Below are 14,276 nucleotides of genomic sequence, written 5' to 3'. Positions count from 1 at the left end.
TGGACAAAGAGGGCCTAACATAATCACAGGAACCAAAAATTCAAACCTCACTGTTAAAATAACTATAATAAAACAGCAGATAAAGATATATAATACAGCAGAAAAATTAAGGTATTAAAAATAGAAAGCAACAGAAAATTACAGATGGTTATCATTACAGATGATGGATCTTTCATATCAACAAACATATGTATCGGTTAAACTTCACCACATAAAAGGAAAAGTTTGATTCACAAAGCAAAACCTAACTTTATACCACGTTTCAGAAAGACTGAAAATAAAGGACTAAAAATTAAAAAACAAAATAAAATAGCAATGCTCTACCAGAAAATGTAAACATGAGGAAAATGGGGATCTAGATCTCAATGTCAAATAAGGTTGAGTCCAGACTTAAAAGCATTAAACTAGTAAAAGGACACCACTCTGTATTGCTAAAGGGTACGTCTCACAATGAGGGCATGACAGTTAAGAATGTCTAAGCAACAAACAAGATAAAGGAAATACTACTATAAGAGAGATAGGGAGAAACAAAATTCTATTACGAGAATTGAACTTCTCTCAGGTCATGATGGATCAAGTAGATAAAATAAAAAGTAAAGGTATAGGAAATTTAAATAACCTAATATGGCAGATACGGAATATCAAACTCTGTAACCTGAGAAGAGAACATCATCTTTTTGCTGCCCAAGGAACATTCACAGGAAATGATCATACACGGGCTACAAAGTAAACATCAATAAATTAAAAAAATAATTCAGACAACGTTTGCTGATCACAATGCAACAAAACTATCAAGAAAATGAAAATACAGGATGCACCTGTACCGAAAATTTAAAAAGTCCACCAACTCTTAGTTCACAGAACAAAAATATGAAGATGCAGAAGAGCAGGGAGGAGAGAGGATCAAATACTGTACATGTCAGCAGCTAAGCAGTGCTCGGAGGACTAATTGGAGCCTTAAATACTAAAATAAACAGCCAAAGAGAAAAGAAACCAAATGTCCAACTTGAAAAGAAAAAAGAAGAGCAAAATAAACCCAAGGATATTGAGGAGCTCAGAGGGCATTAACAAAGTCAAAGTGGACATTAATGAACTAGAAGACAAAAGTCATAAAACTAATAGAGGAATCCAATCATAAACTCCCATGTAATCTCATCAAAAAGGGGAGGGGGGAATATAAAATAGAGGAACAGCCACAGAGAAAATTAAGACTGCTAAGAGACTACTATCTCAGCTATGCAAATGGACTTAAAACCTCAATGACTAGGACAATTTTCTAAGGAAATACAAAATGGACTCTAGAAGAAAATCTATACAGATCAATAGCACAAAATACAGAAAGAGCAACAGTCCCTAAACACACTAGGTTTAAAAGGTTGCACAGGGGGGTTCTACCAAATCTTTAAAGGACAGATCATTCGAGAGACAAATTGGTCTTAATATAGAAGCAAAAGGTTTTTTTCTAAAACAAGCATGTCACCGATAAGAAAATCTAACAGACTGCACGTACACGCAGGATCTACAGACAAACAGCACGTGGATACTAATATAATGAACCCAGGAGTTCAAGAGCCAATTCTTGCTACTTCTGTCTATGCTCAAAACCTTCCATAAGGAAAAACGAAAATAAAAAATTGTTTACTCGAGGAGAAAAAATTCTCACCAGATACCACTTTTCATTCATCAAAAGTTTGAAGACAATCTGGTAAAAGCAGAGGAAAATAGGTGGTACTTCCAGAAACTTCTAGCGAGAGGATAAACAATCTCTCTGGAAAGCGATTTGGCAATGTGTGTGAAGATTTCAAATGCGCACACACTCTGACGTAATAATCCCACATTTAGGAGTATGTCCTCTATACATACTCGTATATGCACAGAATGATCCACACAACTCGCCGCAGCACTGGTTGTCACAGCAAAGACTGGAAAGATCTAGTAGCCATAAAGAGGGAGTTGGCTAGTGAATTCTAGAACACTTATATAAACAAACTCTCAGAAGCCCTAAAAAAGAAAAAGGAAGTACTGTAGATAAAGATTGGAAATCTCTAAGGTATAAAGTTTAAAAAGCAAGGTACGGACAGAACTATAACGAGTTGCCGTTTATACAATAAATGGGGAGGCTAGTGGACAAAAGTAGGAAGGTGACATTTCTGTCTACGTCCTGTTGCGCTTTTTTGGAAAAAAAAAGTTTATTTTTGAGAGAAAGAGACAGAGCGTGAGTGGGGGAGGAGGAGAGAGAGAGAAACGCGGAATCGGAAGCAGGCTCCAGGCTCTGAGCTGTCAGCACAGAGTCCGACACGGAGCCCAAACTCGGGACCTGCGAGATCATGACTTAGGCTGAAGTCGGACACCTAATGGACTGAGCCACCCAGGCGCCCTGAGCACTTTTTAAATTTGAAACCATGTAACTCCAATCTCAGATCAAGAGAAAAATCGCGTTTTTTAAAAAAAAATCCCACCCTTTAGAAAGCACTATTGCCACTATAAACTCATAATCCATTTAAAACACTATGCTTGCTATACTTGCTCCCTGTGTGGAAGGCCATATTTCAGGTAAAGACTGAGTTCAAGAAACTCATTATTTTATTTAGTTAAAAAAATTTTTTAACGTTTTATTTATTTTTGAGACAGGGAGAGACAGAGCATGAACAGGGGAGGGTCAGAGAGAGGGAGACACAGAATCTGAAACAGGCTCCAGACTCTGTGCTGTCAGCACAGAGCCCGACGCGGGGCTCGAACCTACGGACCGCGAGATCATGACCTGAGCCGAAGTCGGCCGCTTAACCGACTGAGCCACCCAGGCGCCCCTAGAAACTCATTATTTTAAAGGGCATAGAAAAAATGGCACACATATGAAAGGGCAACGGTATTCTAGGTCGGAAGGTCATCTAATTAGTGGTTCTCAATGCTGGTTATGCTTAAGGACAACATGGGAATCTTCAAAAAATACCAGTGCCATGCACCCCACCTGCAGGCCATTTACATGAGAAGTTTGAGGTATGGGACCCAGGCATGAAACCCAGTACTTTCCAGCAGCAGTCCTCCACAAAGGGTGATTTTGCTCCCCTCAAGGGTATGGCGCTGTCTGGAGACATTCGGTTGTCACAACTGGTGACATCTAGTGGCTAATGGCATCTAGTGGGTAGAGGCCAGTGACACTGCTTTAGTAAACTTCCAACAACCCACAGGACACACTCCCAACAGTGACCTGTCCCAAATGTCAGGAGTGTCGAGAATGAGAACCCTTCCTTTAAAATAAAATCACTGGGGTGCCTGGGTGGCTCAGTAAGCTGGGTGTCCAACTTTGGCTCATGTCATGATCTCATGGCTCTTGAAAGTTCGAGCCCCATGTAGGGCTCTATGCCGACAGCTTGGAGCCTGGAGCCTGCTTCGGATTCTGTGTCTCCCTCCTTCCCTCTCTCCCTCAAAAATAAACAAACGTTAAAAAACTTATAATAAAAATAAAATCACTCCTTCTGAAGTAACAACCAGTTTTAATCCTCACTCTTAAACAAGGAAGATAATCTCCGTATTTTACTAGTGTGGATACACTAATATAATAACACTATTTCGGGGCACCTGGGTGGCTTAGTCTGCTGAGTGTCTGACTCTTGGTATCAGCTCAGATCATGGACCCAGGGTCGTGGGATCAAGCACCATGTTGGGCTCCACACTGAGCATGGAGCCTGCTTAAAATTCTGTCTCCCTCTGCCCCTCTCCCCCGCTCGTGCTTAAAGAAAGAAAGGAAGAAAGAAAGAAAGAAAGAAAGCTATTTCAGTGGCCATAGAAACTACAAGTTATTTGTTAACATGGTTATCACAAATACCGTAACACAGAATCATGTGTATATACTTTCTTTGGTTCCTGTCTGATTACTCAGTCAAAAATGTATGCCCGGTTTGTAAAGGAGCCAGGGAAAAAAATCGTAAAAGTCACCAAGTGGTGGCCTGGAGGTCAACACGGTCCACGTATCTACTTTGAGCCTCAGTTCTTGTCTTTTCATTTTGAGAGAGAGAGAAGGCGCATGCGGGGGAGGGGAAGAAATGAGGGGGAGAGAGAACCCCAAGCAGGCTTGGTGCTGTCAGTGAGAGCCCATCGAGGGGGTAGAACTCATGCACCTTGAGATAACGACTGGAGCAAAATCAAGAGTCAGACGGTTAACCTACTGAGCCACCCAGGTGCCCCTATTTTTTTAAAGATTTTATTTTTAAGTAATCTCTACACCTAAAGCATGGCTCCAAGTCATGACCCCAAGATCAAGATTTGCACACTCCCAGACTGAGCCAGCCCGGCACCCCGAGCCTCAGGTCTTTTAAAATATACTGAATCAGTGCCAATCAACCGCCCCTCTGGGAGCCAGCACATACCTGGGAGTCTGCCACAGTCCCCACCTGGCTGGCTTCATGTAGTCATTTGCTGCTTCCCAGCTGGTCCTTTAAGCATTTGAGGTGGCCTTTATCCATAGTTTCCACCAATCATAAGAAGGCATTCAGCCTTTTTACTCTTCTTCCTTCTCACCTTAAAAATATCCCCACATCTGTTCTAAATTCTCAAACTCCTACATTATTTGCCAAAATAGAACTATCAAGAGCTAGAAGAACTAAAAGAAAGGTAGAAGTTGAGACGGTCTCTCTTCTTCTGCTTGTTGTCATTAAACATAGGCTGCCTGCCACCTGTCTCTGGATATGACAAACTAGGCTTGTAGTTTCTAGCAAATTCCACTACAATTATATATAGCTCTTCTGTGGGCTTCCTTATAAGGAAAAGACTTCAATTATTAGGCTTCTTCCATTATCCTAGATTAGTGTATCCCTCCACCTCTCCCAAAATAGGTCAGAAGCCTTTTATGGGAAATATCTATCAAGAGATTTGGTTGTTTTCTTTTGAAAGGCTCATCCCTTTTCCTTTGAAACTACAATCACATATTTTGGGAGTTGTGTTTTACAGACTACCTGCAACAATCCACACGTTTCATTCATGAGGAAAATGAACCCCAGTGAGGCTCACTTAGCCAAGGCCATCCTCTTGAGATAGTGGCAGAAAAAAATTAGAACATTTATTCCCAGATACTGGTCCCATGGGGTTTTCCACGCTAACACTATCCTCCACTGTGGTCTTCCTACTCAAGTAACATTCTTGCAAGACATCTCTTAACACAGGGAGATACTAGCTGCTATAGGAATAAATCAACCGAAATTTCGCTAGCCTATCACAACAGCTATCATTTTAACTTTGAAGGTGGAAGAAGGAAATTCGGGATTTCTGGACTCCTTCTGCTCCTTTTACTGTGAATTAACCTAGCCCGGTTCACCCCCGATGAAGCTGACATCTTTGGAATCATCTCTAAACCATAAAGTAGGGATGGGAAACACGCTATTTATAGCAATGGTGGCATCTTCTTTCTAAATCCTGAAGTCAGGGGCTGCTTCAAACCTCTAAAACTCTCACAAGTGGCCAGAGATAGCGAACGACTGAAAAGCTTTTAGGGGGGAAGCTGAAGATGCAAAGGTCAACATCTCATTGAACTTTGACTTTCCTCCTCATTCTCTGGCAAAGTGGGTTCTTAAAATTTAATCTGGCCTCGACTTTAACCTATTCCTCTCTTCCTCCCCAACTTTTTAAGTATACACACAACATCGCATTTTGCCTGCCAAATCCTCCCTGTATGTTCTACCTCCTCTGCACTTGTAGTTTTTATTCCCACCTGATACGATCCCTTTACATTCACATAAAATTCATTAAATGCACAGACGCCCCATTATTTTCCCTTGAGAGCGCAGGGCATGTTTGCTGCTCCATTTTATTCCCCTCCAAGGATGCTGACCTCCATTCGGACACCCGGGTGCGCACATTTGTTTTACTGTCAGGTGTCTCACAACCAGCTCCCTCGCCTCCAGCGATTGCAAGTATTCGCTCCGTGGCGGAAAAGGCACCACTCTGGGGAAACACGATCCGGTTAACATAAGGTGGTGGCATCTATTCCCATTTCAGCTAGGCCTCTCGGACAGGGTGAGGGCCGGGGCTTCTGCGCTCCCACCTTCATCCGTGTGAACTGCCCACCAGCCCACCCGACGGGGGGACAAGGTGGTGGGACACAAAAGGAGAGGCGCGATGAAAGGTGCTGGCACTGAGACCCGGGGTGTATCAGACCCTGCTCTGACGCTAGGAGCCCACGCGTCCCCTCCTCCCCAGCATGTAAGGCGTTCGCAGTCCAGGCCTCTAACTGCTTTAACCTAACACGAAAAAGACAACAGTTCGAGTCCTGCCGCTCCAGGCACACAGGAGCACCTTAGGGCAAAAAAGGAACAAAATGCCATTGCATAATGTATTCGACCTCAAGATGTTTCTAAACAGCGCTTGCCCAACAACAACAAAAAGGACCTAACAAATCTAACAAAAATATTAAAAAGCCACCCACATTCCGCTACTAAGTTTTAAGGGCGGTGAGGTCTGTGTCAAGTAGATTGGAAGCTACCGAAGCAGGTCTGGGGCGTCCCGCCCGATAAGGGTCCTCGGACGCGGTTTCTGGGTTTTCAGGTAAAGCCCTGGCCCGTGTGTGAGCGCCAGGCCCTGCCCCTCGGCGCCCTGAAATCCGAGTCCCTGGGAGAGACCCCGGGCATCCCGGAGCCCCGCCCGCGGTTCCCACGGACTTTGCCCCGAGGCCGGGGAGACCCGCGGCGGGCCTGGAAGGCAGCGGCCCCGCGTCCCGGGGGCTGTGGGGAACGTGGCGACCGTGGGGGCCCGCGGCCCCGCACTCACCGAAGTCCAGGAACTGCTTGATGGAGAGCGGCGATGGCGAGAAACGCGAGTAGCGCTCGATCTGCTTAGGCACCGGCTGCTTCAGCAGCCACCAGAACAGCCGCATCCTCGCCGAGGCCGTGCACCGACCAGTCGAGACGCCTAGGCAGCCGCAGGAGCCAGTGCAGCCGAGCCGCGCGGATCGAACACGTCTGCCGAGCGCTCACACCGGCCCCCACCTCGGCTCCGGCGCCGCGGGTGCAGCCGCCGCAGCAGCAGCAGCAGCTCCCGGGCCGCTGCCGGCCGCCCGCGGCTTCTCCAGGGCCCGCCCACGGGGGCGGAGCCGGCCGCCGCACGTACGCGGCGCACGAAGGGCGCGGGGGGCAAGAGGGGAGCGCGGCCGCACGCGCCGGCCGCTGATTCGCCGCTGCCGCCCTCGCTTTCTTTTGCTTGAGTTCTCCCAGAAGCCGGCACCTCCCACCCTGGCTCCTGGCGCTGAGCCCCGCCTCCGGCTAAGTCCTCGGCTGCCGAAAGGTAGCGAAGGTGCCAGAGGACTGTGAGGAGGCCTGGAGCCCACGCCCAGAATCCAATCCTATGCCTCGTTCCAGGCCCGCCTCAACCGCAGGGACCTCTTCCGGGGGGGGGGGGGGGGCCTTCCCTGGACGGGCTGACGACTGCACTTCAGAATTCTCGTTGCAGCTTGACACTTTAATTTTCATGTTCTGTTTACCACTTAACTATACTGGCTGTTACATGCTTTCCACCCCACCACCACCTTTGAGCAGATGAAACTCACTGGTTGTTTCATGCCCCCTCCAGCCCCACCCGTCATTGGACAGGCTTAATTGTAACGTCACGGGCTCTGTTTCGTAGCCCACCGCACCCCTCCACCTCCACCTCCCCACCCTTCCGGGTCTCATTCAAACACTTTTGGACAAGAAAGTTAGGTTACCAACTCTCTTTCATGGGCTGCCGCTCCTCGTTCCCACCAATCCCCCCCCCCCCCCAACACACACACCTTCCCACCTGTGGCCAACACCTTTGGACAAGATTAATTAAGTCACTGACTCTGTTTCATGCCATCACCACCACCGTTGGACAGTATCAATTTTAAGATCACTGACACTTGGTTTCGTGCCTCCCCGCTCCCCAATACTCCACCTCACACCAATGGGCAGGATTAATTATAAGGTCACTGGCTGTTTCATACCTTCACCAGCACTACCACTGGAAAGGATCAAATGTAAGGTCATTGGCATTATCTTTCACACCCCCTCACCTACCACCACCACCATAGGACAGCTCCTTGACTCTTTCATGCTTCACCACCACTAGCACCACCACATTTGGACAGGAATCTATGCTTACACTAGTGTTGGGTATTTTTTCTCTGCATACCAGTCAACTTGAACTCGGGGCTCAGTATATGAAATCACTATTTCCTGATGCGGATGTATGAAGTACTGCCTACTTTAACCATTTTCACCAAAACTTGCTTTATTTTTGGAAACGTGTCAATGTGGAGTTAAAGGAAAGGTAGAATATGCCCTAAGGAAAGGAAAAATGTACCTGGAAAGCACTCTTTTAATCTAATTAGACTGGTTTTCTCATAGAATAAAATTATTGGTGTGTAGCTATTTAACTTTTGTGATTTCATTGGTTATTTATGCACCCAATTCTTTGCTAACTAGTTGCATCTTTTTTCTGAATTTAAGGAAAAGTAATACATGCACTCAAGGCCATCCAGTGGTCTTGCCATACTTCTAGATTTTCACATACATCTTGGTCACCCTGGTGGTGGTATGGTATCTAGGCTACCGTGTCTTTTCCATTCCAACCAAAGACGCACAGAGACGTACTAACAACCTCTTTAGCTGGGAACTTTGCCAGCAGAGCTAAGCAATCCTTTCGGTGTGCGTGGGCAGACACAAGGAAGGCCCGTGGCCTGTGATTCTTCCAGGGACTTTTGCAGGCGCTACCCAGAGGCAGAGTATACTTGGTACCGGTAGTGGTAGTCAGTAAACAGGAAGGGTTTCCCAGCCTAAGCAGCAGATCGCTGCTGACCTTTCTGAGCTTGCAAATCACTTCTTTCACTCTTTCCTTTCCCAGTGAACAAAATCTATGTATTCTGCTGATTTGATTACTTCACTTGTCATGTGACTAGTTTTATTAATGCTTCTCCAAAAGGTGACAAAATCCTAGAAGCTGGGAACAATATGAAAGAGTCTGGTGTAATATAAATTGTGCCGGTTCAGGGCTCAAAGGACCCAGTCCTGAGCTTGGCTCTATCATCAACTGGCTGTGTGGCATTAGACAAGTCACTTAGCCTTTCTCTGTCCTAGATGGAGACACCTGATTTCTCTCCCTGGCATTTGTGACAATCAAATGAAATAAATCATATCTAATACAAACATAAGGTCCTGTTTTACTGCTTTTATACAACAATACATTTTTCAAGCTAATAGCTTCATGTTAACTGGCAAAATCCAGAAGGTAAACCAGTGAGTTGATTTCAGTGCTGGTTATAGTAATAAGAAAAGGATCTTGAAAGAAATAAATAGATCTTAGTGAACTTTTTTCAATTCCTTGTACATACCAAGGTTTGCCCAGGCCTGCTCCCAGTGGCTGTCAAAGTAAGATCCCTGGACCAGCAGCAGGAACATCACCTGGGAACTTGTTAGAAATACAAACTCTTGGACCCCACCCCAGACCTACTGTATGTTAAGCTCTGGGGGTGGGGCCTAGCCATCTGTGATTTAACAAGCTTCAAGGGTTTTAAAGATATGGCCACAAATTCTTTGATATTCCTTTCCCCGAGAGATAGAGTTTAATTCTCCTCCTTTTGAGTGTGGGCTAGATTTGGTATTCGCTTCTAACAAACAGAGGATGCCCAGAAGTGGTAAGATATCACTTCAAAGATGAGGTTCGAAAACAACTTCACTCTTACAAATACCTGACGAATACTCCTCAAAATTATCAAGGTCGTTAAAAACAAGGAAAATCTGAGAAACTGTGACAATCAACAGGAGCCTAAGGAGACGTGACAATTAAATATAATGTGCTATCCGGTACAGGATTCTGGAGCAGATAAAAGGAAATTAAATAAAAACTACAGAATCCTGAATAAAGGATAAATTTGGACCAAACATGTTCAATAATAATACATCAATGTTTGTTCATGAATTGTAATGAATGTACCATATAATGCAAGATACCAATAGTAGGGAAATGGAGCATACAGCATATGGGAACTTTGTGTACTATCTTCTCAATTTTGCTGTAAATCTGAAACAGAAAAAAATAAAGCCAATTATATAATACAGTATTAACTACAGTCATCGTGTTATACATTATATCCACAGAACTTATTTTATCTTAAAACTAGGATTTTTGAAAGTTGTTAAGAGACATCTTAAAAGATCCTATTAAAAAGGGAAATCATTGTAACTATGTGAGTTGATGGGTGTTAACTAAATTTATTGTGGTAATCATTTGGCAATGTATACATATCCCAAATCATGATGTTGTACACCTTAAACTTTTATAATGTTGTATGTCAATTATATCTCAATAAAATGGGTGACAAGCAGTATCTTTTGGTTACAAAATGTAAAATATATTCAAAGAAAATATATATTAATAAAAACATTTTATAACCATAGACTAACTACTGAAGATTTAAAGGACATATATTACAGAGGCGCCTGGGTGGCTCAGTCGGTTAAGCATCTGACTCTTGATTTTGGCTCATGTCATGATCTCACACTTTGTGAGATCAAGCCCCGCATCAGGTTCCTCATTGACAGTGCAGAGCCTACTTGGGATTCTCTCTCTTCTTCTCTCTTTCCTCCCCTGGCTCGTGCACTTGCTGTCTCTCAAAATAAATAAATAAATAAATAAATAAATAAATAAATAAATAAATAAATGTTTAAAAAAAAATAAAAGACATGTATTACAAAAGTAATAATAAAGTGAACATTAAAAAAAAAAAGGCTGTGACTTCCCTCTTGGGGTTTCCTCTCTCTGCCTTCCTGTCTGTCTCTCTCTCTCAGAAGCCACCTGCCATGCGGCATGCGAGACAGCCAGCCATGTGGAGAAGCCCACGAGAGTGAGCTTGAAAGCAGATTCTTCCCCTGGTGCCTTGACTCTAACCTCGTTGAGAGGCCCTGAGCCACAACCACTAGGATAAGTGGCTCCTGGACTCCTGGCCCACCGAAACTCTCACAGATTGTTGTGATACATGTTTGTTGTTTCCAGCTGGTAAGTTTTTGGATAGTTTGTCAGGCAGTAAAAGTTAACGCATCGACAAGCCTCGCAGGTGATTCTGATGCATGCTCAAGGGCGAGAACCACTGTTCCGCCATATGCACTCTAGCCCAGCTCCGCGTTCCTTCTGGCTAATGCCTCACACCTCAGCAGCAGCATCGCTGAGAAAACAGGGAGGCCTTCCCTGACCATGTAGGCACTTTGTTCCCCTTGCTATATGGTTCCCTGATTCTCTGCGCTTCTCACTGTAATGCTCAAAACACTGTTAGAATTTCCTAAGTGCCTGTCTTCCAGCCTAGACACAAGCCCTGTGATGGCTGAGCCCAAGTCTCATTCGCTGCTTCATTGCCATGTCCAGCATCAGTACCACTCACTATGTCCACAACAAATATGTTTCAAATAAATGAAAACCAACAGCAGGAACAACAAAACGACCCCAGATTGCATTCCTTCCCATCAGCTCTCAATGGGGGACAAAGGCAAGGGTAGTATTCTGAGTAATTCATGCAATAATGGACATTGTATTAAATCATAATTTGGTAAAGCCAAAAGCCAAAAGCCGGAGTGGAATAGATGAGGGGAAAAAAATAACCCCTGATTATCTCATCATCAATCGCTATCCGGTGGATCTTGTTAATAAAACGCCTCCACCAGCACTTGATTTGGCCATGACCTCCTGGCCTCGCTGTGTTTTCCTCCTCCTTCTCTCTTTACCCTCAACTAATATATTTTAAGCACCTGCCGTGTGCTCTGTGAAAGGACCTGTGTTTGTCTCTTCACAATAAGTCTGATGGAGGAATCGTATCCTCATTTTACGGGTGAGTGAACTAAGACACTGAAAGGTTAAAATAATTTAAGATTACACGGCTTGTACATGACAGTCCAAATTTGAATCCCGGTCTCCTGACTCTCACTCAATGTCATGTTCTTTCTTAATACCAGGCTGCATTTTTTAAAAAAAGATTTTATTTTTTTAAAAGCATTTTTAGGTTCACAACAAAACTGAGTGGAAACTACAAGGAGTTCCCGTACACACACGGCCTCCCCCACCATCAACATCCTGCATCATACTGGCACATTTGCTACGATCAGTGAACCTACATCGAAATGTCATTATGAACCAAAGTCCACAGCTTACTGTTCACTCCTGTGCTGTACATTCTATGGGTTTGGACAGATGTACTGCCCTAAAAATCCTCTGTGCTCCGCCTACAAATCCCTCCCTGCTAACCCCTGGGAAGCATCGATCTTTTTTTTTAATGTTTATTTACTTTTTGAGAGAGAGAAAGACACAGAGTGTGAATGGGCAAGGGGCCTAGAGAGGGGGACGCAGAATCCGAAGCAGGCTCCAGGCTCTGAGCTGTCAACACAGATCCCGATGGGGGCTCGAACCGCCAGATCATGACCTGAGCCAAAGGTGGATGCCTAACCGACTGAGCCATCCAGGTGCCCCAAGCATTGAACTTTTTACTGTCTCCATAGTTTTACCTTTCCCAGAACGTCATACATTTGGAATCATACGGTATGTAGCTTTTTCAGATTGGCTTCTTTCACTTAGTAATACACATTTAAGGTTCAACCATGGTTTTTTTGGCTTGACAGCTCATTTCTTTTTAGGTCTGAATAATATTCCATTGTCTGGATGTAGCACAGTTTATTTGCTCATTCACCTATTGAAGGAAATTCTGATTGTGTCCAACATTCACCAGCCCCCCCTTTTGATGCGAAGGGTGGCAAGTCAGGAGTGTGAAGATGAGGGGCGACTGGGTGGCTCAGTCAGTGAAGCATCTGACTCTTGACCTCAGCTCAGGTTACGATTCGTGAGATCTGCACCCCGCGTCCAGCTCCACACTGACAGCACAGGGCCTGCTTGGGATTTTCTGTCTCCCTCTCTCTCTGCCCCTCCCCTGCTCACAATCTTTCTCTCTCTCTCTCTCTCTCAACATAAATAAACTTTTTCAAAAAAGGAAAAAGAAGTGTGAAGATGAGTGAATTATTAGTAAGGGTTACTTAATAAAGTTTTACTAAACTTCTATATTTACTCAAGTATGTGTGTGATTTGAAGCAATAGCTCTATTTTCCCAAGTGCTCAGATTCATGATTTTTGTGACAAACTACTTTGGATGGTGCAAGTCCCCGTCAAGTCCATTTATCCTGGTCCTTTCATTTCTAACAAGGGAGGGTTTTCATTCTACTAGTAGTAGTCTTTCTCTTCCTCCAAAAAGAGGTCAGAAAAGATTTTAAGCACAGGAATGGTGTGGCAGGATAATCTATGGAGAAATTAAGTCTGTGTTTAGTTTTTGCACCTCTTGGTGGGGCAAATGAAAGAGGTAGCTGACCTTCTCTGACCTAAAAAAAAAAAAAAAAAACGGAGACTTCACGTCTGGGCTTCTTTGGGCTACCGTGTCTGAGGGCGTTCGTTAGCCGTTTTTGTACAGCAGGACCGAAAACAGAAGTTGGAAGATATAAGAGACATTTTGATAATCTCTGTAAATTCATTCCTTCTTCTCTTGGTAACTCCCCCCACTTTTGTCTACTGCCCCGTGCAGTGTATTTGTGCTGCGGGTGGGGGGAATAGCCTCCTCTGGTTGTAGTAACGAAATATATGGTTCAATCTAACAATTAATGAGCAGGGTGCCTGGTGGGGGGGGGGGTCCTCAGTCAGTTAAGCATCCAACTCTTGATCTTGACTCATGTCATGATATCAGTTTGTGGGTTCGAGCCCTGCATTGGGCTCTCTGCTGACAGCACAGAGCCTGCTTGGGATTCTCTGTCTCCCTCTCTCTCTGCTCCTCCCCCGTTTGCACATGTGCACACTTTCTCTCTCAAAATAAATAAATTAACTTAAAAAATAATTTAAAAAAACTGATGAGCTTGATTCTGACCCTTGGCCATAGCCAGGAGGGTTCAATGGACACATGACCCAATTTAGGCCAATGAGAAAGGAGAAGATATTTCCTGGAGGCTTCTGTGAAAGAAACTTGCTTGCTATTTGGAGGAAGCTTCTCGAAGAATCTCTCTTTCTCTCTTTCTACCTTCTCCTTACCTCTGAGCACATGCAAAAGAGCATGTAGCATCAGCTGACAACCGTCTTATGACCAGGAGTAAGCTGACTTTGTAGAAAGCAGAGCAAAAACGAGAAGAAACAGGGTCCTTGATGATGCTATCAGGTGACTAAATCAAACCAACCCTGAATCTTCCTCTGAACTGCCAGGTATACAGGCCAGTACTTCTCCTTTACGGTTTAAGCCAGGTTGAGTAAATTTGGGTCGT

The 14,276-nt window shown here is 44.4% G+C and overlaps 1 protein-coding gene across 2 annotated transcripts in view; it reads right to left on the bottom strand.

Annotated features, from left to right (window-relative positions):
* Positions 1–7,081, bottom strand: part of PDK3 (pyruvate dehydrogenase kinase 3) — a 69,217-nt gene extending 62,136 nt beyond the window's left edge. The window contains exon 1 of one of the 2 annotated variants that reach the window (XM_047843667.1): positions 6,760–7,081. In XM_047843667.1, the coding sequence (XP_047699623.1) occupies positions 6,760–6,865 (106 nt within the window). In that variant the 5' untranslated portion in view covers positions 6,866–7,081. The remainder of the gene's footprint in view (positions 1–6,759) is intronic. The other variant, XM_047843666.1, reaches the window with a different exon arrangement.
* Positions 7,082–14,276: the final 7,195 nt, after the last annotated feature.

This window comes from Prionailurus viverrinus, chromosome X (genome assembly GCF_022837055.1).
Source record: "Prionailurus viverrinus isolate Anna chromosome X, UM_Priviv_1.0, whole genome shotgun sequence".
NCBI classification, from domain to species: domain Eukaryota; kingdom Metazoa; phylum Chordata; class Mammalia; order Carnivora; family Felidae; genus Prionailurus; species Prionailurus viverrinus.
This window is presented reverse-complemented; position numbering and strand designations above follow the sequence as displayed.